The 27,041-nt window shown below is 40.0% G+C and overlaps 2 protein-coding genes across 5 annotated transcripts in view; one reads left to right on the top strand and one right to left on the bottom strand.

Moving 5' to 3' along the window:
* LOC111870535 (protein SERAC1) overlaps positions 1-27,041 on the bottom strand; it is a 474,375-nt gene that overhangs the window by 173,472 nt on the left and 273,862 nt on the right. The gene's annotated exons all lie outside the window — the stretch shown is intronic.
* LOC111870520 (tyrosine-protein kinase Dnt) overlaps positions 19,770-27,041 on the top strand; it is a 293,680-nt gene continuing 286,408 nt past the window's right edge. Inside the window, exons 1-3 of the mRNA XM_023862873.2 lie at positions 19,770-20,027; positions 20,794-20,902; positions 22,402-22,732. Of these exons, the coding sequence (XP_023718641.1) occupies positions 22,609-22,732 (124 nt within the window). The 5' untranslated portion in view covers positions 19,770-20,027; positions 20,794-20,902; positions 22,402-22,608. The remainder of the gene's footprint in view (positions 20,028-20,793; positions 20,903-22,401; positions 22,733-27,041) is intronic.

Genomic DNA, 27,041 nt, shown 5'->3' with positions numbered 1-27,041 from the left:
ATAGCAGCACAGCACCAATTGGACTGTCAAGTCCATAGTAATAAATGGGGCAAAATTTCCACACAATACCGACGCTTAAATTGTATTTACTCTCAGTTTTCACACGATGGGAAAATTCACTTCTGAGGAACGAGTTTATATGCAAATTCTTCAAATTTTGAATATTGTATTGGTCCTGATGTTCACTTATCGCAGACTGTTAGACAAAGTAAATTAAGAACAGTGTAGGGTCACAAATTATACTTTTGACTAACCTAATCAGAAGCGATATTACTGCACTGCACAGGGTATCAAACTGTATTTCTGCACCACATCTACACGGTGCCACATCCCAGAAGACTACTGTCTTCATCTAAACATAATTTAGTAAAATAGGTCTTGGGGATGTAGAGTTCAATATCTTCGGGCTGCATACACGCTGTTAGTTTCTTGAGAGACAGCAATTATCAGGTTTTCATATAAGAACCTGTAATTATGTGACGGTACATAGTTCAACGTTGTCTTTCCGAAGAGTAAACAGGAAGTATGGAGTTCTTCCGAACAGGGCAGAAACAGTGCACTACTACGTTAATGCAATTAACCCCCATGTGAGGGGCAAGATCTCGGCCCACTGACTTGCAATTTTACTGCATGCACCCCAGCCCCTCTGCACTAATTCCCGTGCTTCTACCTTCCAGCCTGTCCACGCGGAAATGTGGAATGCTGGCCTGGCTCTGTTTCATCTCTCTTTAACATAACATTCAACAGACTTACAATTACTGGGTTTCCAGACTTTGTCCTTCGTCCGGTGTACTAATGACTAGAAAACACATCGTTTTGGATATCTGATCTGTTTCCATCCTCAGGCTATGACTGGGGAGACACCTGCTCTGCTGGGTCCCTCAGAAAGAGGTTAGCTGTTTCTAGGAGACCTAACGGAGTAGGTGTCTCCCCTCTCACCTGAGGAAGGAAACATATCCAGTCTCCGAAACGTTGTGTTTTCTAGTTATTAATATACCGGACGATGAACAAAGTCTGCAAACCCATTAATTCTGAATGTTATACACCTTCGTCAGAACCCTTCGCAGACCCCTTACGTATTCTTGACAGTTGTGGTCAGTACACCCTCATTGCGGGGGATCGTTTTGTGGCAAGGATATGGGTTATCCTGTCTCAGTTCTGAATTCCTCAACTACGAAACTACTGAAAGGGTTTAAATGAAATTTGTTACTGGCGAATTTACACATAAACTCAGTTTTGGTTTGTAAAGATCCAACATAAATCATACTTACATGAAACAAAAACTGACTTTTTTATTTTCTAAAAATGACTCATTGTACAAAAATGAATATTTATCGGAACAAGCTACAATAAAAATAATTTCTGATACTGTATCGCATACATAATTTCGTTACCAGGATTTATATAGATATACAATATATGTGTGTATTGAGGTCCGCGAATTGCAATCACTGCGAAACGTAACTCACTAGTATGACAATATTATTGCTGTAAAATTCTGCATATTGTGAAGACTGTTGTATGGGTTGGCAACCAATAGTATGCAAATAACTCGAATTGACTGATAACATATGGGACCAGGCAGACCACAGTTTTATTATACATTTTGTATACAGTTCTCCTGCTATTTTATTTCAGAGATCCAATTCGACAACTTGCTTAATTTTGTTACATTCTCATTGCTGAAGGTTCAAAATTATCACACGGGCCCCCAGTTCAGACCCCGTCCTCAGTCAGAATCCTTTTGCCGACATCTTCATTCTTGATGTAGCTTCCAGATTCTTGCTAACGACAAATGATTCTTTTTAATTCGCTTAGTGGGGGGTGGAATCCAATTGGGGTAACTCGGCACGGAGGCCACTGATTGGCCTATTGTAGCCTGCCCCGGAGAAGACCAGCCCCAGCGCCACTTTGTCCACCGCAAATCCCACTTGACCATACCCGGGATCAAACCCGGCAGCCAGCGACTAATCGCTTGAGCTATGGCGCGGCCTAACGACAAATTATACTTAGAAATAAAAAAATGCAGTCTTTCTAATGGATCACAGAAACAAAATCTATTTTGTAATACATACACACACATTTACACACGGGTGGAGGAAATATTTTAATTTGAAAAACTGGAGGGAAGTGACCACGTGGGAAAACTGTGAATATACCGAAGAATATTATTAAAATGTATCGTAATAGAAGGTGGCCGTCACTGTAGCCAAGCGGTGTAAGGCGTGAACTGATTTCGTTCACTCGGAAGCCGGGATCGTGGGTTCGAATTCCATATAGGGCAATGATGTTTGGTATGTGTATGCGTTTATTCTGTGTTTGTGTTGTCCTATGTTCAGATAGAGGTCTTGCTATGAGCTGATCACCCGTCCAAGGAGTCCTACCTTCTTTAAAAATGATCATGAAACTGATCAATCTGCCTCATGCTCCAAAGTGGGAGCGAAAGGATAAATAAAGAGTGAAGGTACGGGTTTAATTCAAATGGCTGAAGATATGGTCTAGAAGCGGAATACTGTTAAAAATTCAACGGAATTTCGAGTTCCATAAAAATGGGCGATTTTTGTATTATCCAGGCGACTATAATTTTCTCGAGAAGGATTCTTCTCCACAAAGTCTAATGGTTGGCACTCATTTAAGAAATCTCTTGCTCTTTAGTCTATTAAAAATTCAATTATTTGTTTTTGGCCAGTTCAATCCAGGTGCNCGTGACTGCTGGTGTGTGGGGGGGGGCTCGGCTTGGCGCAACATGTCACTATATTAATACATTCTTTTTCTGAATCAACATCCATAAAGTTGTGGACCACCCGGTACTGTGTAAACAAAATGGATATTACTCTATCCAATTAGTGGAATATGAAACCGGTGAACCGAGCAGTGTTAGAAATTGGACAATATACAGAGTTTTGTTCGTATCTTCAGGATACAAATGGAAAATGCCTATGTTGCGCTGCGGATATTGTGGGACACAAAGAGGGGATTTATTCATCCAGAACTTTCGTATTTACTTCACAATATCTGAGGACGGAGAGTTAGGAGTGGGGATCCGGTAGGGATTAAGGGACACCGATGTTTCATGGTGTTAGCGGCAACAATTAATTTAGTTTGTAAACAGATATTAAGTGTAAACCTCCGTTTATGTGTGTGTTGGGAGGCGCTTAATTATTGCTAAGCCTTGGGTCCTGGGGGCGCGACACAATGCGCGTGAGGGCTTAAGTTGACCATACACATGTATATGTCGCAGGGGGTTTAGTGGGGGGGGGGGTTGCAGGGAGCAACTTTGATGAAGTCCATTCAATAGACATTTGCATCCCACAACTCCATTCTAATGCTGTTTAACTACCGCTCATCACGAACTATCGTTTTACTATAAATAAAGTTTTACACCTCTGGCATTCCAGCTCACGTATTCATCCCTACCACTAATCAGTATTAAACTACCTCACCATTGACCAAGTTCCTTTATAGGGTTCCAATGAATTGCACATAATAACAATAATAACAATAACGAATATAATATATAATTATGAAACGACAGGAGGTTTGAGAAAACTCTATAATGAGGAGCTTCATAACTTATACTCTTCTCCAAGTATTAGAATGATCAAGTCAATGAGGATGAGGTGGGCAGGGCATGTAGCACGAATGGGGGAGAAGAGGAATGCATGTAGGATATTGGTGGGAAAGCCAGAAGGAAAGAGACCACTGGGAAGACCAAAGTGTATATGGGTGGGCAATATTAAAATGGATCTTAGAGAGATAGAATAGGATGGCATGGATTGCATTGATCTGTCTAAGGACAGGGACCAGTGGAGGGCTCTTGTGAACACGGTAATGAACCTTCGGGTTCCATAAAATGCCGGGAAATTCTTGAGTAGCTGCAGAATTGGCGGCTCCTCAAGAAGGGCTCAGCTCCATGAGTAACTAAGTAAGTAATAATACATAATAATTAACTCCATGGAGGCGAGTCCTTCTTGAGATACCAATAGTTGAAGATAAATAGTATAGTTGTCCCTGTGCTTAACTAATTAAGCAAGTAAGTAATAATACATAATAATTAACTCCATGGAGGCGAGTCCTTCTTGAGATACCAATAGTTGAAGATAAACAGTATAGTTGTCCCTGTGCTTAACTAATTAAGCACTACTCTCTAAAGGCGTATGGGGGAGTGGCTATATAGATTCACATTTTCTTGACCTCGGCACTAGTTGGAGGTGAGTTGTCAGCTTCATTCCCCGGCCGCTTTACTCACGAGGAAAGAGCGCCCGTACCCATTAGAGAGCAGGTTGGGTTGACCCCAGAGCCGGTCTGGACGACGTGGAGAAGAGAAGATTCTTGACACTGCCGGGACTCGAACTCCGACTCATTTGTCCAACCCGTAGCCAGACGCTATACCGACGGCACTATCCTGGCTCCATTACCAGTAGTTGAATAAAAACAGAAAAAAAAGCTTCATGATGTAGAGTACTCATTTCTATGCACACAGGACTATAAATTGTCCGTATCATGAAGGACATGAATGCAGAGTTCTGTCTGTTTATCACAGGTTCATGTTTCTCACAGAAGAACAGTGTGAAACAGACCAGGTCAATCACTAATTTCCTGTACGTATCCCTACTGCCATTCTTCGCTGAATATCATATAATCTACGTACTTGGTGCAGAATGCTTATGTCATATGGAAAGGCATACATAGTTTGTCTTACAATTGTCAATTCCACAAAATAGGAGACCTAGGCATTGATGGAACGAGATTAAAATAGATCTGAACAGGCTCAGAATGTATGGATTGGATTATTAGTTTCAGAATAGAAGGCAATACTGAACATGGCAATAAACATTCGAGTATCGTAAAAGGCGAGAAATGCCTCGATTAAAGCTTTATATGAACGACAATGTTTCATCGAATTCGTCAGTGTTAGCCCTTGGTAAACTCTCATTAAATAAATAGATAAAAATCACTCCATAAGCAAAGCAAGATTTATGAAGATGTTCTAGCAAATAGAGGTGTCGGTTTCATATTTCCAAGTCAATACAGAACGAAATGTGGCGATGCTGATATAGCTGAACCGAACGTCGACTTACGCATGTAGCGGAAATGTGGGTGGATTAATTAGGACAGTGGTACGTTAAGTAAATAAATAGGTGGGCTCCAGTGAAGTTAATCATAAAGTCTCAAAATGAATTGCTTTCTTCTGCCACTAATTAATATTCTAATCGATTGCAGAACTCAGAGCAGCATCCAATTCAATTTTAAGGTCCGCTTGACGGGGAAACCGTTCCGCAAGCTGCAGCAAGTGATAGGCCACTGATGGAAGGCTGCAGATTTTAACGCTGTTCAGTGACGAAATGTTAAGATTGGCTAAGTTACAGATCTTCTATAGTCCATTCGCGGAGACGAGAGAGTCCTCGTAAACAAATGCACGCGGTATCTCCTTCGCTCTATGAATCAAATCATGCCGCGATCACGTGATGCGTGTCCCGTTGCAGGGGCGTCCAAAGTTCACTCTTCAGTCTGAATGCAGGTTAACGTGCGTCCGAATGCAGTGAGTACACTGAAGTAACTGCGCACTTCGTCCACTCCTTGCTGTCAGCTGTGGCGACGCGGGGCTTGCTTTGTTTACGCTATCTCGTCTCCGCGAATGGACTATAATAAGATACTTAAATTCACCGTGTGGCAAAGATAACCAATAGGTCGGAGAATCTATCGGTCTGGATAAAGTACCAGCAAGGAAAAAGATGTTAGATCTTTCGGGAACCACATTTGGTTCATTCCGACGGAAAAAAAAAGTCACTTTACGGTCTGAGTTGCCCCCGGTTATGCAACGTATTTTTACCTTCAAGAGATTAATAGGAAAATAAGTAGGAATTAATATTGTAACGAAGCATCCTGGTGCACATCACTTGTTTATTCCTGCTAGTTATTAGCCGTCTCACATGCAACAAGCTTTTTAAAACTTTTGGAAGTTTTAAACGTTACAAACTCTGCTACATCACCGGTGTAGGCACATTTCATATTTCTACCAACATGGTCATCTTCAGTTGTCTCTAAAATTGTTGATGAAACTGCTGTGCTGCCGGGATAGCACAGTAGGTATAGCGACTGGCTACGTGCTGGACAACCGAGGAATTGGATTTCGAGTCCCAGTACTGGCATAAATTATCTTCTCCATGTAGTTCAAACCGGTTCTGAGGCCCATTAAGCCTCCTATCCATTCGGCACCTGGGGCTCTTGCTCCAAGGTCAAAGAGACCGAAGCGTGAAGCTGACTAGTCACATCCAACTAGTGCCGAAGTCAAGAAAACGTGGATCTATACATCCACTTCCCTACACGCCTTCATGGCGTAGTGCTTAAGCACAGTTAGCTGTGAGGCATTCGATTGCTTGGGCAAATCAAGAACTCTGAAATATCACCAGATGAAAGCACAAGTTGTTTACGCATAACATAAGAGATGTATGCGTGTTTTTTGTGAGATGTTTAACTGTTCTGCCAGCAGCTCAAACTAACAAGGGTACAATAGATAATTAATGAAAAATTAATTAGAAAGAAGCGAAAGGAAGCGATCGTGACTTAATTTCAATTAATTACCATTCCTACATTTGTCTAGAGGCACTGAGGGAAACTATGAAGACCCCAGTCGAGATAGACGATATCCAGGCGAAGATCTGAACCCGAAACATTCCGAACAGTAACCGTGTCACATTTTCGAGCAAGACGTTCGGGTCCTATTGACATTTCGTGATAATTTTGTCCTCAGTGTAAAGTTGACTGATGTACGAGCATATGAGCAGATTATTACACGTTAATTAAAACATTTTACGGTCCATAATTGTGTTTAGTAATTTGGAAATTATGAAAATGTGTGATATTTCACATATATTCTGGTTTGGAGAATGACAAGAGTATATAACTGGTGATTTATATAGCGCCAAATGTCACTAAATCATCAGTATGCAGACCGTCGTGGCGTGAAGTGATTGGTCGAAAACCGCCAGGTCATTTCTAGTCTGGGATCTTAGGGCTAGCTTTGTGTTTTTTTTTTTTCTATTTTTCTTAGAAAATTTTAAAGCTCAAAATTAAATTTAGCACACACATATTTGTTATAATTTCCTATTTCTTTCCTAATTAAAGAAGAAGTTTTTAGAATGCCATCTTCTTGGATGTGGCGCCGTGTAGATATTGTGTAAACAGATATTTCAGAGGAAAGTATCACCTCCATCTTCAGGTCTACCCTGAAGATAGAGGGGATACGTTCCTCCGAAAAGTCGGTTAACACAATATCTACACGGCGCCACATCCAAGAAGACGGCATTCTTCATAGTCACCGCCGTGCAAACCTCAAATCTTACAAAGTTTTACTTTAGTTTTACGAAGTAATTTATAGATAAACATAAACCTATATATTAAATAATAATAATAATAATAATATATAATAGTACGCCAGTTGTTTTAGTGTCCATTTGTCTGTACGTTTCCTGTTACAGTTTTGACACGTTAATACGATAAGATAGTAGATATGAGCAACATAACCTAACTTCCGGTCACTTATACGGTGGTCGCATGTATTTTTTACTTCGAAAGACATTTAAATTCAATGCAGGATCTGAAATTTTGTACAATAGTAATCTCTGTAAAGCATGGAACTGTTATTAGTGCATTTCAGCAGAATGGAAATGACAAGATGGCAACTGCGCGAGATTCTTTGGTATGATACTGGAAACAAATGCACGTACACAGTGCAAACACTCACACTCATGCGCATATACACACAAACTGAACACATTAGTGTATTTGTATAATGTCCTAGATTTTATTCAGAAAATAACCTATTCAAAACGCGGAAGGTTTACCCGTAATCCTGAATGATATTATTCGTAACGTTTCTTTCTCCCTTCAGGAAAATTCCGGGAAAATGCCTTGAAAAGAGACCATAACCACTTTCTTCGAAATCCCTACATTCGTGTGAGTTCATTGACCCATGCTGTCGATGCTCTATATCCCTTGCAGGTGTGACGGAGATATTAAAACCTTAACACTCGCACATGCCTACACGTATGAACGATGAATGCACATCGGCATGACTTAATAATAGATGCATTTTCTTACGCAGGAAACTGGTCACTTAAAACTCCAATGCCGCAACGAATTATAAGCTCCCTTCCTCTAGTTCTAGTTAATAATTAAGGGCACAATTTTTAAAGGAATTAAATTAGAAATTCGAGAAAAAGTCGAAATTTAGATTCCTTTTAAAGCACTTGTTACGCTTCCAGTTTCACAACGCCTGATTTCGTCATTATTTTCATAACAACGCCATCCGGTATTTTAAATTAAAAACCTACCGTAATTGGAAAGACATTTTGAATTTATCCTACGGTGCGAATATAGACTCTATTACTAATTTGTTTAAGGTCTGTTGTAGCGTGCGAGCAGTTGCCAGTCTGTCACGAGCAGGAAACACGTGACCCTAGCTCATTAAAAGACTTTGTTTTATATTATATGTATATTTTTAATTAACCCAAAACTCGTCAATGCTTGGGGAATACTCTGGAACACTCGCCGTCTGGCAAAATGTCACAGTTTCTCTGCTCTATACCCAGAGCACACTCAACTTCATGGTTTATGTGTTTTTCGTCTTCTCTTGCTTTCTGTATATCGTTGTAGTACTCGTTTTCGTTTACAAGCCTCATGGACAAATAAAATATTTTTTCATTCGTCTGACATATTTCATCAGTAATTTTTTAGCCATCATTGGCGGTATTTATATTCTTGTGTTTACTAACTTAAGTTCATAATTAAAGCATTTTTAAATATATGGTTTAATTATGCTAAGCACGACATATATCACAAATGCAGTCACAGAAGCAAGACACAACACAAAGCACAATACACACGCGATAGTGAAAGAGTGCTCCAACAGAAGAGGATAGGTGAGACTCGCGTAGTGAGATACGACGTAGGGATGAAAAATTCGGAACAATTTTAATATTTTTAACATTTAACATTTATCAATATGTATGATAAATACATATTTTAGTTATTTTAATATGAAGACGACAAGGCATGCAATGAACTAGTTTGGCGTAAATCGAATAAGCACCTGAAGATGGCACTTTTGTGCCGAAACATGTAGTGCGAGTGACAGGAGGAGATAGATGAGTGTATGCACTGGAAGACGGTTGAAATAAATCATGGACTTAAATCAGTGCAACAGGACGCTTAAATATAACATCACAAATTTTATTCGGTTTTTGGGAAGCTCCGTGTAATATCCCTTTCCGTGTACGGATAATAATATACTCGTACTTACAACAGTAATATCGCAATATGAGATGATTCTTTAAACATAGGCCATTATGGATATTTTAAAATTGCGTTATTTGTAGACAAAGGCGTAGGTTGGCGGACAATATTGGAACGCATCTTAGAGCAATAGGATGGGATGGTATGGATTAGATTGATCTGGCTCAGGATAGAGATTAGTGGAGGGCTCTTGTAATGAACCTTCGGGTTCCATAAAATCCTGAGAAATTCTTGAGTAGCTGCAGAATTTGCCGCTCCTCAAGGACTCAGCTCCATGAGTAAGTAAGTAAGTACGTTATTTGTAGAGATACTGCTATGTACTTGCACCTCTCTTGTTGCCATGCGATGTGGTCTCTTCGCACTGCGTTCTGATTAATGTTTGGCTGAGGTTATGTTCCTGTTTTTACACTCGCCTGCTGGCCGCTTGTGTCCTTTATATTTCCCAGGCAACACGATGCGTAGTAGGAAATTTCCTGCCTACCTTCTTTTATCGGTGTATAAAAAACAGGTACACGCGAATATAAGCTGGTTTAAGAGGTTCACTCCTCCTTTTAATTTAACAACATGTGGCTTTAATTTGATAGTATCGAGGTTCTTATTAACTGGATATAATTATTTCCCCTTAGTATCGATTGATACTTATTCTACAACAATTCATTGCGTTTATAGACTTTAAAGTTAAAGCTAAATTATCATTTTCTGTGCTGATATTCTTCACAGAATTATTTTGTCTTTCCATTTCAGCACTTTTAAAGATTCCGAATTGATTCCTCGGAAACTTGTTACGAAGCTGTGTACGCATGATCAATCATCTGTACCGCATCCTTGCCTTGTGCAATATTCACAAGTTCCCGCCTCTGGTTCGTATCCTTAGACACATTAAACCAGTCTATACCTTCATATCCCATTTCCTCAACTGTACCAAAATATGTGAGCCTTCCTTTACTCGAAATGACTTCGGTTCTGGTGACGATAAATTAACATTTCTGGAAAAAAGTAAAAGCCAAAGTTATTTCTGTACTTAACTAATTAAGCACTACGCCATGAAGACGTATGGGGGATTGGATGTATGTATCCATATTTTCTTGAACTCGGCACTAGCTGGAGGTGAGTGGTCAGCTTCACGCCCCGCCCGCTTTACCCCCGGGGAAAGAGCCCCGTTTACCCATTGGTCGGCACTAGCGGTGGACCCCAGAGCCAGTCTGGACGACATGGAGAAGAGAAAATTCTTGACCCTACCGGGACTCGAAATCCGAACCCTCGGTCGTCCAGCCAGTAGCCAGTCGCTATACCGACTGAGCTATCCCGGCTCTTAACACCTCTGGTATTGAATAAAATTGATATATCATCATATAAAGATATTCGTAATGTTATTGCCCTTGAAACACTGGCTCTCTGCGTGCAACAGCTGAACACCAGAGCAGGTGACGTATGCAGACTCGCGAAGAAATCATTTGGAAAATGTGCGCACCCGCAAATTTCACTGCTCTTGGCATTCTGATGCTTGGCGACTCGTAAGGGCAGTTCGGAATGTGAAATTCGCAATTGGCGAAACTGTCCGACACTAACAAATGACCGATTCAGCCCCGTGAGGTAATTAATCCGGAGCAAAGTTTGTTTGCAGCTGTCGGGTGCAGAGTCTCAAGTTGAATGTGTTTGGCAGTTTGATTTCTGCCGTCATTTCCGTTTCAGTTCTACCCACTTCTCACAACATAGGCAATTAGTAAAAGAATTTAATTATAATCGAATCTGCAGCACCTCTTCCTGTTTCTGTCCCCTTGTCATGGCAACCGCTGTGTACACTCAGCTTCTCTGTTAACTAGGTATGCGAGGAGGCTTAACTGCTGTTTTTCAGGTCTGACTGGTGTCAACTGAGTGCCTAGGGGATTTGGCCAGTCCACCGAAAAAAGATAATGTTAGAGATAAAGGTAAAAAAAAAGGTAAAGCTCTCCTTGTAACAGACCATGGAGGCCCATAGGATTGTGAGACGTTGAGAGTCCTATATATTCTAGACAATCGGCTCACAGATGGTGGTGAGGTTGTGAACCTTACGCGCTAACCACCTTTTAACCCCCAGGAAAGTTCCTGGTACTCATTTCTGTTAGAGACTGCGTCGACTCCACGGTCACTGGGCGGCTGGAAGGATTAGGTCAATTGAAATAATCCACGTCATCGGTACTCGAACTCGCGACATTCCGGCTTGTAGCACAGTCTCTCAACCAACTAAGCTACCGCGTTCCCCCAAGGTTTAGAGAAGATTGGATTAATCAAGCTGAAGGTATATGCGAGGTAAGGTGAAGGTAAATATGTCCCTGTGCTTAATTAATCACCATATCATGGAGGCGTGTGGAGGTATTGCTCCATATGTTCCTAACCTAGGCACTAGGTGGAAGTGAGTAGCCAGCTTTACGATCCAGTCACTTTACCATAAGGGAAAGATCCCCAGCACCCATCTGATAGAAAACAGAATGTGCCCCAAACTATTCCGGTTTATGTGAACATGAGAAAAATCTCTTGTACCTGCCCAGATCGAACTCCGATACCTCGACCACACAGGAAGCAGCCTAGTCTCTGTACAGGTCCTGTTTAGAATGTTGCAAGTGACGTCACAGCGTCATGTTACAGACAGATATAACTCAGCAACCACTGACGCGTCCCACAGTCCTGTCATACTTACGCATAATTCAGCGGCTTATGATTAAAGTTGGACAGTAACATTGCCTTCGGGACTTCGGCAATAACAGTGATACACAGACTGTAACTATGCTGCCACACAGGTAAGTTCGATAGAGAGAGCGACTGGCTGATGTATGAGAGTTCATGGGGATGATTGTGGGACCGGCAGGAGCAAGTTACCTTCAGAGAAAATTTTAGTTTTTCTCATTCTACAAACCTCAGGGACACAGAGCAATGAATGACAAAAAACGGGAAAGCATACTCCTATTGTGAGTGGGGTTCAAGCAGTGAGCCTAGTGTTTGATCGGCCTAGGTCAGTTAATTGTCTTAGAGAGACGACATTCGCCCGGTATTACTGTTACTACTGTCTATGTTGTCACCATCACATATCCGTGACTTTCTGAAACTATGATCTCGACTTCGTTGATATCCATTTTAATAATGTCTCGCCTATATTCAGGCCCCCCAAATGATTCCTTCGCCTGAAGCTTTGCAAACAAAAGTCTGCATTTCTTTTTTCATTTCTCGTATACAAGTTACAGGAATATCAAATCAGAACCAGTTTGTTCTAGCCGCATTAAAATGTTAAGTGAAGAGTAGAATTCAATGATATAATATTATTATTATTATTATTATTATTTTGACTTTATATTGTTTACCCATAATGTGTTTACCAGTATCTACATTGTGCTTTGTCTGTAATTGGTCTTGTAGCTGTTGACTCGGTACACCAATTATGAAGAATTGAATTGAATTATTAATTTTGAACACTGTTTGTGGAGCTCAGCAAGAAAATAAGGAACTGAAATGGATTATTATTATTATTAACTGAGTTCAGAATGAAACATTTTCAAGTTACTTCCCAAGGAAAACGATTCCCTTTTTTCCTGCAGAAGTACTATCTCGCTCACCGAGACATGGAAATATTTATTTCCTTCCTCTGGCCTCCTCTTACCCGAAGGTTGTCAGGATAACAGCTCTGCTACAGTCGAGGGAGTCGTGTCTGTCGCTCATCCTCACACATCACAACTCAGCCGACATTTATTTCATTATGCGACCGATCGCATTCTAAAACAATGGGTCGGTACCCTTCGGACATGAACGAAAACCCTAAGATGAAAAAAAAGGCCGGTTGGTGTACAGGAGGAGAGAAGTGGAGAACGTCCATGAACTCGTAATCTCGGTATTAGCTGGAGGGCACCGCTCCGTCTCTGGCTTCGCACGATTTGTTTCCAGAGAAACTGCTACAGATATCAACTGGATAATAAACTTGGACGTTGTTGGAACCGGTATGGAAGCGGTTCTGTTGCCAGGAAATTGAACAGTTACTAAGTCCGAAGAACATACTCCTACGTCAGAAGCTGACAATCATTCAATGACTTTTATAAAACCCGAAGTTTTTTACGGATTTCAAAAGGGTCAACTATTTGACACTACAGAGAGTCAGATGATTCGAACTCACACCCCCTTTCCTTAATATCTGTGTTTTAGTATTATTTTCCCATATATGGCTATACTTCTCAAGTAAAAAAGGTAAACGCATCCCTGTAACAGGCCGTGGAGGCCCATAGGGTTGTGAGATGTTGAGGTTACCACATTTTCTAGACAATTGGCTTATAGATGGTGGCAAGGTTGTCAACCCTACGCGCCGGCCGCCCTTTACCCACAAGAATATTCCAAGAATATTCCTGGTATTCATTTCTGTTAGAGGCTGAGTCGACCCCAGGACCATAGTGCGGCTGGAAGGATTAGATCAATTGAAAAAATCCAGTTACCTCTTCGGGACTTGAACCCGTGACCTTCCGGCTTGTAGCATAGTGCCTCAACCAACTACGCTAGCGCGTACCCCATACTTTTCAAGCGGTCTCTGCAGTTTCGAAATTTCCCGACTGAAATTTTACATGCATTTATTTTCTTTTATATTCAAACCAAATATGACTACCTCATTCTCCCTTATACCATCAGTCTAGTAATATTTAGAGCAAAGTAAAAAGTTATGAAGCTTCTCATTAATTAGTTTCATAACCTGTGGCCTTGTCAGCATCCCTATGAGTATAAGGTGTGAGCCATAAAACTGGCCCTAGCACTGCTACCTTCAATGGTCTATTGTGCTTCACAGCATCCCTAAACAAAACATGTATGAAAAAATAAAGTACTGTAAGACAAGAGGACAGTAGGGGACGTAAGAATCTGTAGCGATCAATCGTGTCTGCCAGGAGCAAAGACTCCTAAAGAACGCCCAAATTAGATCACAGCTAGGTGCGTTCAGAACACTGACGCGACCTATTGCAGTGGGCGGAATTTCTGCTCCCTGTGCACTAAACGCCGAGAGCCATACAGACTAAATCAATTTTCTTTCTATGTAAGTAGCTGTCAGGCCGGTCACGGTAGCCGAGCGGTCTAAGGCATGTACTGTCTTCGCTCGCTTGGAAACCGGGATCGTGGGTTCGACTCCCACTCAGGGTATGTATGTTTTTCTGTGTTTGTGTACAGGTAGAGGCCTTGTGACGAGCTGATCACACGCCCAAGGAGTCCTACCGAATATGTAAGATCTAGAAAAACCGAAGTGAACGGAGAAGTTCATGGACGTAGGCCTAGCCCCACTGGGGCTGTAGTGCCAAGAAAAGAAGAAGCAGCTGTCATTCCTTGGCGGAGCAGTAGACTTCGGAGAAGTGTATTTATTTAATTTGATAAAATAAATGTAATAATTACATTGTGATGTATCCTTCTGAAAATTAGAACAATTACTTAGCTAATTAATATACTCCCTTCTTTTTTCGGCCCGGAACTTCACTACCACATTAAAAGGTCCTTAAAATGGATCCTACCTCGAACAAGAGAATTCCAGTGCACAAAATTAAAATCTATTCACTTAATATTTATGTATAATATGATTTATCGATTATCACTTTTGTCTCTCTTGTGCTTTCTCAGTCTCAGGTTTTCGGAACAATTTTGTGTGCATATCTCATGTTTTTCTTTCGCGGTCTGTGTCCATTCCATCTCATCCTCCTTAATTTAATGATTTTAAAAATATCAAGTGAAGTGGACAATTTATGAAGATCCTCATTTTGAAATTATTAGCTTTTTCCTACCAACTTCCCTTCTTCCAGGTCCAGATATTCTGAAGCACCCTCAATATATGTTCGAAACAGAAAACCGTACAGTCAACATGGATTTCATCGCCAGTCAGTTATAAACGATATCCCATAAACATAAACATTTTTACTTAACGGCTGATGTTTATGTAAATAAACGAATGGTGTGTTATTCAAGGCATTTTGTGGGCACGTAACAATTCAAATACATTTTTACTGTTGACATAACTTCCATCTTTCAAAACAAAAACATTTAACTTCCACGTGTTAATCCGCAATAGCATTTTATAATATGGCTGCAAATTCAGTCCCATGAAATAGGAACATTGTGATATTTTCTTCAATACGAGTAATTCGTCCATATGAGGCAGTAAATTGTTAGCTTGTCGCAGGAATTTGTCAGATCATTACATTATTCGACCATACACCCTTGGTTTCATTAGTTCTCAAGCCTATTTTCTTTGTTGTTTCATTAGAGTGGAAAATACAAAGCTGTCCGTATCTTGACTTCGTTGTTTCATTTGGATATAGCGATGATACCAAACAGTATCTCCGACCGTGCATCCGGAAACACTACGGATAATTTCCGGATGTCGACTTATCTCCGTATACAGTAATGCGAATGACACTACTGAGTTCTACTTTCATACATATTTTCTGCAGTTACCTGCCCGTGTGTATCGCCCTTAAACAGCTCTTGTATTAGAGCAGTCAAGTGGAGACTCCATCGGCATTCCCGCGAACTCATTGCAACTGGCAAGGAGCGGAAGCATACCTAAGCGTCGTGTGAGTTTCTGTGTGTGATTTTATTACCATTTTTACCATCTTGATATTTCGTCCCATATTATTACTGCCTTTTTCAAAACTTTACCGACTATTTCAACGATCGATTTCGGCTACAATTTCAGGTGAGGAAATTCTGAGGAGGATTTAAACAGGCAAACGAAATGGAAGGGCCATTATGAGGAGGAAGTAGGTAGGAATTTGAAAGGAGGTGGTTATGGTTATTTTCATTGTAGTCCAGAAATTCACCACATCCCAAAGTTTCATTATTCTCCTTAACAACTTATCTGCAACTACCTCAATCTTCCTTTAGTCATCAAAGGAAAGACAAATATTCACAACTATATAATGCTGCAAGCAAATTACAGTTGCATATATTTAAATTATAAATTATTTTAGTGGAGACGGACATGTGAAAGTTCCTGATTTGAATGGTAGCAAGCGTCTAGAACTTATCTGGCCTTAGTCAAGAACATTTGTCATTTCCAAATATCCTGAGATTCGCCGAAGTTCGAAGAATGTAGTATCAGCTTATATAAAGATTAGGTCCTCTCATGCAAATCAGATGAACCTGATGGGATCGTCTGAAGTTTCTGCACTACTTTCAGAGGCGAGCGAATACAGACAGTGCTTACCCTCGTGTGGTTATGAGAAGAGGCTAAGATGATGTTACACCGACAGAGGTTTGCTCTCCCAAGCTCAACTCTTTCTTCCAACTCGAGGCATCGCCTCGGGTTCGTCGTCACGCTCGCTACTTTGCATAAGCGCCCTGGGGACCACTGACTAGCAACCAGTCTACTGCGTTAAGGGATGTGGTCCCTTTCCACGAGAAGGGAACAGAATTTACAAAGTGATTGCTTCACAGATATCAACGACCCTGCATCACTTGGGCAAACCGTACAGTGCTGGTTGGAACATGAGAGCAACAGATTCTTAGGTTATTCAACTTCAACACATAGCCGTGTAGTGATTCTTATTCTGGAAGGCACTGGCACCAACTATGTCCAGCATAATTTGTAAGCTCAATCGCCTACACTTTTTCTTTAATTCATTGGCTTACTTTCTTAATTTTGAAAAAAAAATAAAAGTAGGCTTATGATATTAGCATGTTTTCTGTGTATCCCCACTTTCGGCTTTTGAATGGCTGAACAAATCTTTATGAAACTCGATACGTATATGTCATGGCACCTGAGCCCATCTCAACGGCGTATTTCATAAATCCCTCTATCAGTCTGCGTGCCTGTATGTGTACCCACTTATCGTTACTTGGCAACGTCTTGGTAAAAATGTTACCACAACAACGAAGAGACACGCAGCAATAGAATAATTGTTGGACGCTTCGTTTTCCATGCGGTCCATTACTCATCAAAGGAAAATATACGATTAATTATTCCCAGAATTTCTTGTAATTACAACATTGTGGGAGTTTCTTCAATTTCCTTCTTCCCTGCAGACAAACAATGGGTTAGTAACTTAAAATATACCGCGCCATTGCTCAAGTGGTTAGTCACTGGCGTTCCACCGCGGCGGCCCAGGTTCGATCCCGGGTCTGGCCAAGTGGAATTTGTGGTGGACAAAGTGGCTCTGGGGAAGGTTTTCTCCGAGTACTTCCGTTTCCCCTGCCAATCTTCATTCCACCAATTGCTCCACAAATCATCTGCTGCTGGTACAATAGGCCAGAAGTTGCCGCAGTACAAGGGACTTAGTCCCACCCCACTGGCAATGAAGAAAAAATTTGTAATATATCACGACAGCTTCGTTCCTCGTCCCTTCCAATTTTTAATTCACTGTTATCCTAATATTTGACACTAAAATTTGGCAAGGCGCCGATAAATAAATCCTTATAAATTAATCTCTATTTAACACTGCGTAGAATGATATGAAAGGTTGGTGATGATTTCCTCAAAGCCTTACACTGGCTTCGAGAGAATGAGGACAGCCAGAAAGAAATTTAACTGCTGTCGCCGGTACCCTGGATGAGATCATCAGGGTAAAGGAATTAAGGACAGAAAGCGAGAGAAAGAAGGCGGCCGACTGGAATGACAGGGTGATTCGGATGAAAGCATTCCCTCCGCCCTCTCACCCCATGCTCATTACTGCGATAAGACACAGAAAACCGCACACAAATCTGATGCACAAGAACAGTTACGGAGGTCACAATGACTTGGGGAGGGCTGACGTGATAAGGGAATGGCCTTACGACTAACCATGGGGGCTTTCCCAAGTCTCTAAGGGGGTGAACGCTCATTTCGGCGGGGGCGATGTATGGAAATTGTACCTGAATATTGGCAGAGAGACCAACGTGATACAAGTCTCCATTTCTTGACAGGGTTTAACATGATATGTACTGAAAATATAAAGCTCATTGCTCTTCCCTAAGGAACAACGAATACTAACTTCGAGTAACGGTTCCAACAGACCATCTCTAAGATACTGGCTAAGCAGTTAATAAGGAGTCACTAAATAAAGCTAGAAACACACGTTATTAACATCTTGTTTGCCAGGCACGTGATATCTCGCTTAAACCATTACCCTTCCTGATCTGCATTTTGGTGTTTTGATAAGGTTGGGAAAGAAAATTGTCCAGCTATCTCATATATTAATATTATGTTATATAAATATGATATCTGGGCTTGAACTGACTTATCACAGGATTTGACATTCATTTAGTTCAAATAAGATAAAAGGTAAAGATAAAACTCTTCCTGTAACAGCCATGAAGGCCCATAGGATTGTGGAACGTTGAGGCTCTCACATGTGCTTTAGACAATCGGCTCAAAGATGGCGGTGAGGTTGTCAGTCTTAAGCGCAAATTACCGCCAGCAATCTTCCTGGTACTCATTTCTATTAAGAGGTTAAGTCGATCCCAGAACTATAGAGCGTCGGGAAGAATTAGGTAAATTGAAAAATTCACCTCATCGGGACTCGAACTAGCGACATTCCAGTTTGTAGCAATCAACTACGCTACAGCGTGCCCTAGTTGAAATATGGATCCGTTGAAAGTTCAGCTCAGAAATGAGTATACACAGAAGAGCAAATACTGTACACTGCAAATTTCCTTGCCCCTCTATTTTATTACGCATTAACCTCTCGAATTATTGATCCTAATGAGATCCACGTTGCATGACGAACATACACCTTCTGTAAGATGAAATACTAGCAATTCTGATAAATATTATGACATGCGGCTTCAGCTCCACGTAGAAACATGGTTTATATTGAGCAGACACAGACCAACATAAAATTATCCAACATATTATCTCTCACTATCAACTTCAGGGTTCGATTCCCAGTATAGTTATTCTTCTCTTTGCTACAACTGTACCTAGGCTGGCTGTGCTCCAGACACGTCTCCAACCAAATGGATACTAGGAATCTCAATATTAATTAGCCATATTCTGGCAACGGATTTATCACAGTCTCACTGTCACTTCAGCTCACACATGAAGTCTTCTTGGCATAGTCTAACTCCTTTATTGCCATTTCCTCTCAATCACCTTGGACTGCCATATCCAAGACTCGATCCCAATTCCCTCGACTACTGTTCTATAGTCCGTCCCGTCTTCTAACTGTACCCTTTTATAACCCATTAGCACAGACTCCATGGAAAACACCGTTTCTATTGTTTAGGATTCGTGTCTACTAGTACGTTACTTAGCAACTGATATCCTATTGTCGCGTGGTCGTGCGTTGTGGGAATGTGTTTACCGACCCGTTGCCTAGCAATGGGTATGCGGTTCACAATATTAATATGCAGCCAATTTGGTATGTCAGCAGCTTGACGATGTTGAATTGCAGGTGGCTACAGTGTCGGTGGGGACTTGCGCACAGACCCCGGGGTGTCCGCGGCGTCCCAGGCTACAAGGGCTGCTTCTCCTCAGTGGTACTGTAGCGGGCGCGACAGTCAGACGTCACTTCATCGTCCTGGCAAGACGCGACGAGTCGGTTTCAAGCTAGTGATACGCGTTGTTAAAGTTAGTGTCGTCACTGCAGGGACAGCGCCTCGAGTTCTAGAAAAGTGGCATCAGTCTTGATTTCAACCATCGCTCGACCCGTTCATATATCGCACGTGGATTTCTATGTGACAATCAGAAAACGGAATGGCAATGTGCAGTAACAATTTATGTTATCTCTTCACGTGATTTCACTTCAGTTCGTTTTAAAAATTAGCAAGTAACGAAAATAAGAAATTTACCTTCACAAATAACCTTTATTCTTATAACATTACCATCATAGTAATTTACTCATGGCCCTAATTTACGGGTACGTACAACAGAGTTTGGTCAAGCACTTAGAGGCAATAAAAGAACAAAAACAAACTCCGTGGTTTTAGTCCGCAAGTGAACTATACCGACCGAGCCGCAAAGGTTACATTCATAGTGTATCACGCGTTTCATCTTGCACTGGGTCTGTTTTTATTACAGATACAAATGTTTAGTTATGTTAGTCTAGTCGAAAACAACTCGATCACGAGTCAAAGAGAACTGTCAGCTTCGAGTTCAACTCTCAGAACAACTTGTACTCCAATGAGTTCCACCTACGTTTGTGGAGGAGCAGCCCTTACATTCTTCTCACATGCTTGTTTGTATCACAACAAACCCAGTTTAGAAAACACGTCATTAAACTGAACACGCGTTTCTGGCTTATACAGCTATAAACTGACTAGATATTCCATTCCTTTGAATACAGAAAGTTGTTACATACATTTATAACCGTATGACAACGTCAAAGGAGCACTATTACCAAACACCTAACTATATTTAATGCCGTTACTGAAACACAAAAGTGACAGAACGACTAGAGGAAACAAAAATAAGACAGCGTCACATGAAAGATCTGAATAACAAGAAAGTAATTCATTAGTCTCTAGCAAGGAAATGCGTGTACGATTTTCATTTATACAAGTGCCTGATGACGAAAGACATATGATACCTTTCAGTAAATCACCATGGTAACGACGGATATACACAACCATCTGATTGCGAGCTTCATATGCTATTTTAGTCACAGTATAAGTGAGTGTACCGCCGGTTTAGCCCGTCACTAAGGTGAGTTCAGTGACTTGCGTGTTGGGTTATAAAAGTCAGTACTAATCACCACAGAGTTTCGTCATGAACTCAGACGCTAAGTGATACATAAAAATTTAACAGTCCACTAACAATAAAACGCGTTTTATTTCAGGAGTGTTGTTTTTATTAACGGTTCTTTCAATTAGATGTAACGGTAATGACACGTTAACTAATCGTGCTAACTTAAATGTGTTTTCGGAAGCTCAGCGCTGTGTTCCGGTGCATGACTATATAGATTATACAGTCGATTAGGGTAATAAATAACACAGTAGATAGGTCTCATCTCAGGGGATAAAGTAGTTACTGCTTCAGCAATTAGGGAAAGTATATTTTCGAATTGTGGCAAGAGCAATAGGATATTTAGTTAGTTCTCTCTTACGGAAGGAGCAGAAAGTTGTCGGAAAATATAGTTAACCTAAAACCTCAAACACTCAATTATTTTGTGTTTGGCTTTGATTCTCTTCTAAGAAAAACGTTTCAGACATATTCAGTTTTTATTGTTCATGTGTCTGAAATGGAACTTCGTAAGGAAAACGTAGCACAGCATAGCAAATCGCAGCTTACTTCAACTTCTAAGTCTTCAATGGATTTGTTTTCGATTTTTCTGTTGTTTAAAATGAAGTAAAACGTGATAAATCGTAGCTTACTTAAATCTAAATCTTCAATGGATTTGTTTTCGATTTTTCTGTTGTTGAAAATGAAGTAAAACGTGATAAATCGTAGCTTACTTAAATCTAAGTCTTCAATGGATTTGTTTTCGATTTTTCTGTTGTTGAAAATGAAGTAAAACGTGATAAATCGTAGCTTACTTAAATCTAAATCTTCAATGGATTTGTTTTCGATTTTTCTGTTGTTTAAAATGAAGTAAAACGTGATAAATCGTAGCTTACTTAAATCTAAATCTTCAATGGATTTGTTTTCGATTTTTCTGTTGTTGAAAATGAAGTAAAACGTGATAAATCGTAGCTTACTTAAATCTAAGTCTTCAATGGATTTGTTTTCGATTTTTCTGTTGTTGAAAATGAAGTAAAACGTGATAAATCGTAGCTTACTTAAATCTAAATCTTCAATGGATTTGTTTTCGATTTTTCTGTTGTTTAAAATGAAGTAAAACGTGATAAATCGTAGCTTACTTAAATCTAAATCTTCAATGGATTTGTTTTCGATTTTTCTGTTGTTGAAAATGAAGTAAAACGTGATAAATCGTAGCTTACTTAAACCTATAAGTCTTCAATGAATTTGTTTTCGATTTTTCTGTTGTTGAAAATGAAGTAAAGAGTGATAAATTGTAGCTTACAAAATTGTACAAAGGCGTCTTAACAGATAAAGTGTTCGATTTCCATTCTTTCGTAAGGCAAATGCAGGACAGCCTAATCTACCGACCCTCGGTTATTCTGTTTAATTTCCTAGAAAACGTTTCATTGTATCATATTGAAGTTTCAAAATTAATATTAAAGTTCAACTTATTTAATTCAAAGTTACCGAAATTACGTGATGCTAACAATGGGCGCGAGGACGGAGTGGTGATTGTTTAGAACTGAACATGCGCCGAACTTCATATAGTGGTTCAGATACAGTCTCGATGCACATGGAGCTAACAAAACGCTGGCGAGACTCTTGTGCATGAAGCTGATGTACCATGACACGAACATGAATGAACTAAGTGCCATGATGATGCAGTAACAATGGGCCAGCTGTGGTCACTGGCACTACTGTCCACTTTGCTGCTGACCACACTGTGGTCCTTGCGTGGTGTTAGAGGGCACCTGAACTTGTTCATCAGTCAGGAAGAGGTCAGGAAGCTCCTAGGTAAGTAGGCCTCTCTCCCCGTGGGAGATTCCAAATTGTTCTTACAGTGAATATAGACATTATAGTGTTGGAGCAGTACACACATTTTTAGAAGATAACCTTGCTGCCTGTGTGTATATCTTTCTGTATCTATCTGTATATCTTTCTGTGCCTGTCCATCTCTGTGTGTGTCACTTTCTATTTTTTAGGGTTATGAGGCTTCTGAGATCATTTTGCTGTGTGTCAGCGTTTCCACCAAATTTTTTCGTTTTCTATGCAGTCCGTGTTAAAGAACTTCTTGTATAACAATACTGCAATTTTTATATCATGACACTGTGGCGATTGCCTGATATTCTGACATTTCGGTGAACTTACTCTTCTCCATTCTCAGGGTGAAATCTCAGCTTCTATATCTCAGGCGGCCTTTTTCTTTGAACCTTTCCGATCGCCATTCGGTATGAAATTGTTACTTCCTTTATGCGTGCTACGTACCTCACCTCTCTTACTTCAAACGTTCTAACAATATTAGGTGATGAGAACACATAAGTTTCACATTATGTAAGTTTCTCCAGTCCCTCATACTTCATTCTTCTCGGGTCCATGAACTGTTCCTTATAATACCATGCTGTTCCCAAACAATCTCATTATGTAAAAGCAAGTTCCACATCCATACAATATTACACAAAATTATAGTTTTAAATAGGAATATTTTAATCTCGAAATATCATAAAGCAGAAGATCGTAAGCATTTCCTAAATTTTATGTGCTTTTATTATAAAAAGCCGTCATATTTTACAAATTATAGATCGGTGGATATTAACATATGAAAATCACATAACACAATCCGAACAAACATTCAGAAACCAACAGTGCAGACTGTCAACAGATTATAATGTGCCAACAGTTGATATCGACACACGTGTCAGTCGTCACATACATTTCGAATGCTCTGTGTCATATTAGGGTAAATACCGAGTGTACATTTACCAGCTATAAACCGACATTTTTGTTTCTATCCACGTACGCTTTGGAAGAAACATTTACAGTATAGTGTGTATACTCTGCTAGAAGTTGGTGTAGGGGTTCAGCTAGAGGCAAAAGTAGAAATAAGTCTGCATTCATTACCACAATGAAGGACAAAATCTTAATGTAAAAGTATAGAATATGAGGATCTCACATCACTGGTTATGAAGAGTTCTATATTCTGAGATATAATTCCATCCAGTCCGTTGAAAATCAACCGATGTTTCAGAGAAATGTTTCATCTTCTTCTTCAGTGTTGAAGAATAAGCCACCAAGAAACCAGCATAAAGCAGGCACCAGCTTCATGCTGATTTTTTTTTCTGATTTACACTTCAACGTCAGTTCTATTTCAACAGGCTACGGTACATGACGATATAACCCAGAAGAAATAACTGTTCATAATCCAAAGATAGTTAATAAATTCTCCAAAATATACCAAAGTTCGAATATTTTAAAATGATTGTTGAAACATAAATTACACTCTAGATGAATTTTAAAGTTGATTAACTTTCAAGGAATGCCTGGCATTATTTGTTACAGATGTTGCCTTCAAACCCAGTACAATTTTACCTGTCGCTTATATAATTGTGAAACTTGGGCTGTTACCACAAGAGAAGGTGTACTTACTTACTTACTTACTTACTAGGGCCGCGCCATAGCTCAAGCGGTTAGTCGCTGGCTTCCCATCGAGGCGGCCCGGGTTCGATATCGGGTCTGGTCAAATATGATTTGTGATGGACAAAGTGGCGCTGGGGCAGGTTTTCTCCGAGGACTTCGGTTTCCCCTGCCAATCTTCATTCCACCAATTGCTCCACAAGCACCCTCACCTATCATCTGGGGCTGGTACAATAGGCCAGAAGTGGCCGCAGTACAGGGGACTTAGTCCCACCCCACTAGCAATAAAAGAAATACTGTCCGACTACAGAGTGCCGAGGAGAGCGTAAGAAGAGAGTGAAGCAAATTGCATGATGAGATCCTTCACAGTGGGCAGACCTAATGTTCAACACATACTAAGGATGTGTGAGAACTGTAACATGCACGGTGCAGCCAAGTCCTGGTGTCGGAAGAAGAATGAAAGAGGAGACTGCGTACGAGGTCTATTTGCATCACTTGATAGAAGACTGATGTCAGATTGGATGTTTAATATTAAGATATGTTGGTGTGGAATGAATTAAGCTGGCTCAAGGGAGCGTCCAGGGAGAGATCTTGTGAATATAGAAGTGAATCTTCTGAGTTCATAAAAGGAGTGTAAATTCTAGACCAATTAGGTAACTATCAGTTTATCAAATTATCTTCTGCTTGATACAGCCCTGTGAGGCAGTGCAAATAGCACAATAATATAGTTCTAAAATAATTCGAATAGTTTACATCCAGCATTAAATTATTCAACAGATGTCTCTCGTTCACCGTCTCATGTGCAAAGTGTCCTTCTAAAACTTATTTAAAAGTTTCTGTACATTGCACACTACATGTTTCGACCGCCACTGATCATCCTCAGGTGTCTAAAGTTGTTGGTGGAAACTGCTGCGCTTTCGTTTTGTACAGAAGCTTTCAAATAAGGTTTTAAAAAGGCACATTCTTTGTACGTGAACAAATTTTGAATAAATTTCAGAAGGACGCAATGAACGCGAGAGAGTGAACCAGTGACATTTGTTGAATGATAAACGATGTGAAACAAGAAGCCACAATATAATATTATCCAACATTAAAATTTAACGTTTTTCTTACGCCCGAAGAAATCTTCCAACGCGCAGAAGATGTGAGGACTGACGCCAAATCACAGAATTCAGCAAATGAAATTTCAAATTTATTGTTTTGAACCCTCTTGAAGTGTGAAAAACAAATTACATTTTTACATGTACCTTGTTGTTTCTCTGTTACTGGTTCCGTTGGCGAGAAGCATCGCATCGGAATCCCGCGCGAGGTGTACGAGTATATGTGTTTGAGGGACTTTATATCAGAGACTGTTTGCGAACTTCAACAGGTCTAGCAACGTCTATTCCAATCCCCCCACTTTCGGGCTACAAATAATTCTGAAACGGGTACATAACAATTTTGTATGTATCATTAGTTACTGCGTAAATCTGCTTCAGATAAAAATGTGTTACTGTCAAGGAAATCACACTGAAAATACCACCGCACAGATCTCTGTTTCTTGTATTTCTTAAATAATCAGTTTATGGAATTGCATTTAAAATAAAAGCTATGTACATTCTTTCGTACACAAATTCCACGTAATCAAAGTCGGATAGTTACAAAAGAAGGTTTCCTACCAAACAAGATATTATAAATAATATAATTCTGAAACATATCAGAAAGCTGTAGAGATCTAGCCTACAAAATACCACAGAATAATAAATCTGAGACTAGTAATAAAACATCTAGGTTTAATTCTATATGTGGTGCCATAAAAATAACCTGGAATAAGAAACCTTATCATTTTCTATAAGAAGGGAATGTGGAAGACCTGTAAAGCAAGTATTAAAAGGAAAACAACAGAGATGAGATTTAGAAAGACTTATAAACAAATGAACAGGCTAACTCCACGAAACACGGTCATTCTCCTGGAAATGATAGTTAATCATCTTGCCGAAAATTCCTCGATTTTTACAGAACCCATGAGTTTATTTCTAATTTACATACGAGCCAGCAACTGGACCGTCTACTCATCTAGAAGAATTGAGGCTACATTTTCAAACTCTATTTCTTAAGATCGGTTTAAATGTGTTCGCCCAATATACGTCTATATTTTTCAGGCTGTTTCTCCTTCCAGCACTCCAACTAATTCCTACGTGTAATTCTCACCTCTCCTATGCAAGCTGCGCCCTTTGCCCATCCTATCCTGCTTGATTCCTTCGCCCTAACAATATCCTGTGAAGAATACAGATTATAAAGTTTCTCTAATCTCGTGTTCATGCCCTTTTTCATGTCCAAATATTATCCTCGACATTCTATTTTGGAACACAATCATTTTTCTTCCATCATGGTGAGGAAGCAAAAAAGAGATGAATAAATTAATTGCAGTAACTTGGAACCAAGACAAGTGAGGAAATCTAATCCATGACATTAAGCGATTACAAGTGCACCCATAGCTCATATCACCAGGGCGTTTGCTCTGTCCAACGAGTCTGGAATTAAGAGACGATTTATCATAATACTCAAATTTGTTTAAATATCTCGGAAATCATAAAACTTATGAGGAACACACCTCAGATATAAAATACATATCGCATTTATCTCTGCAGCTTTTGTCGAAAACTTTTTTTGCAAAGAAAAATACTTTATAATTACTCTCGAGGTGCGAGCA

Source organism: Cryptotermes secundus, unplaced genomic scaffold (genome assembly GCF_002891405.2).
Source record: "Cryptotermes secundus unplaced genomic scaffold, Csec_1.0 scaffold117, whole genome shotgun sequence".
Taxonomy (NCBI): Eukaryota; Metazoa; Arthropoda; class Insecta; order Blattodea; family Kalotermitidae; genus Cryptotermes; species Cryptotermes secundus.
This window is presented reverse-complemented; position numbering and strand designations above follow the sequence as displayed.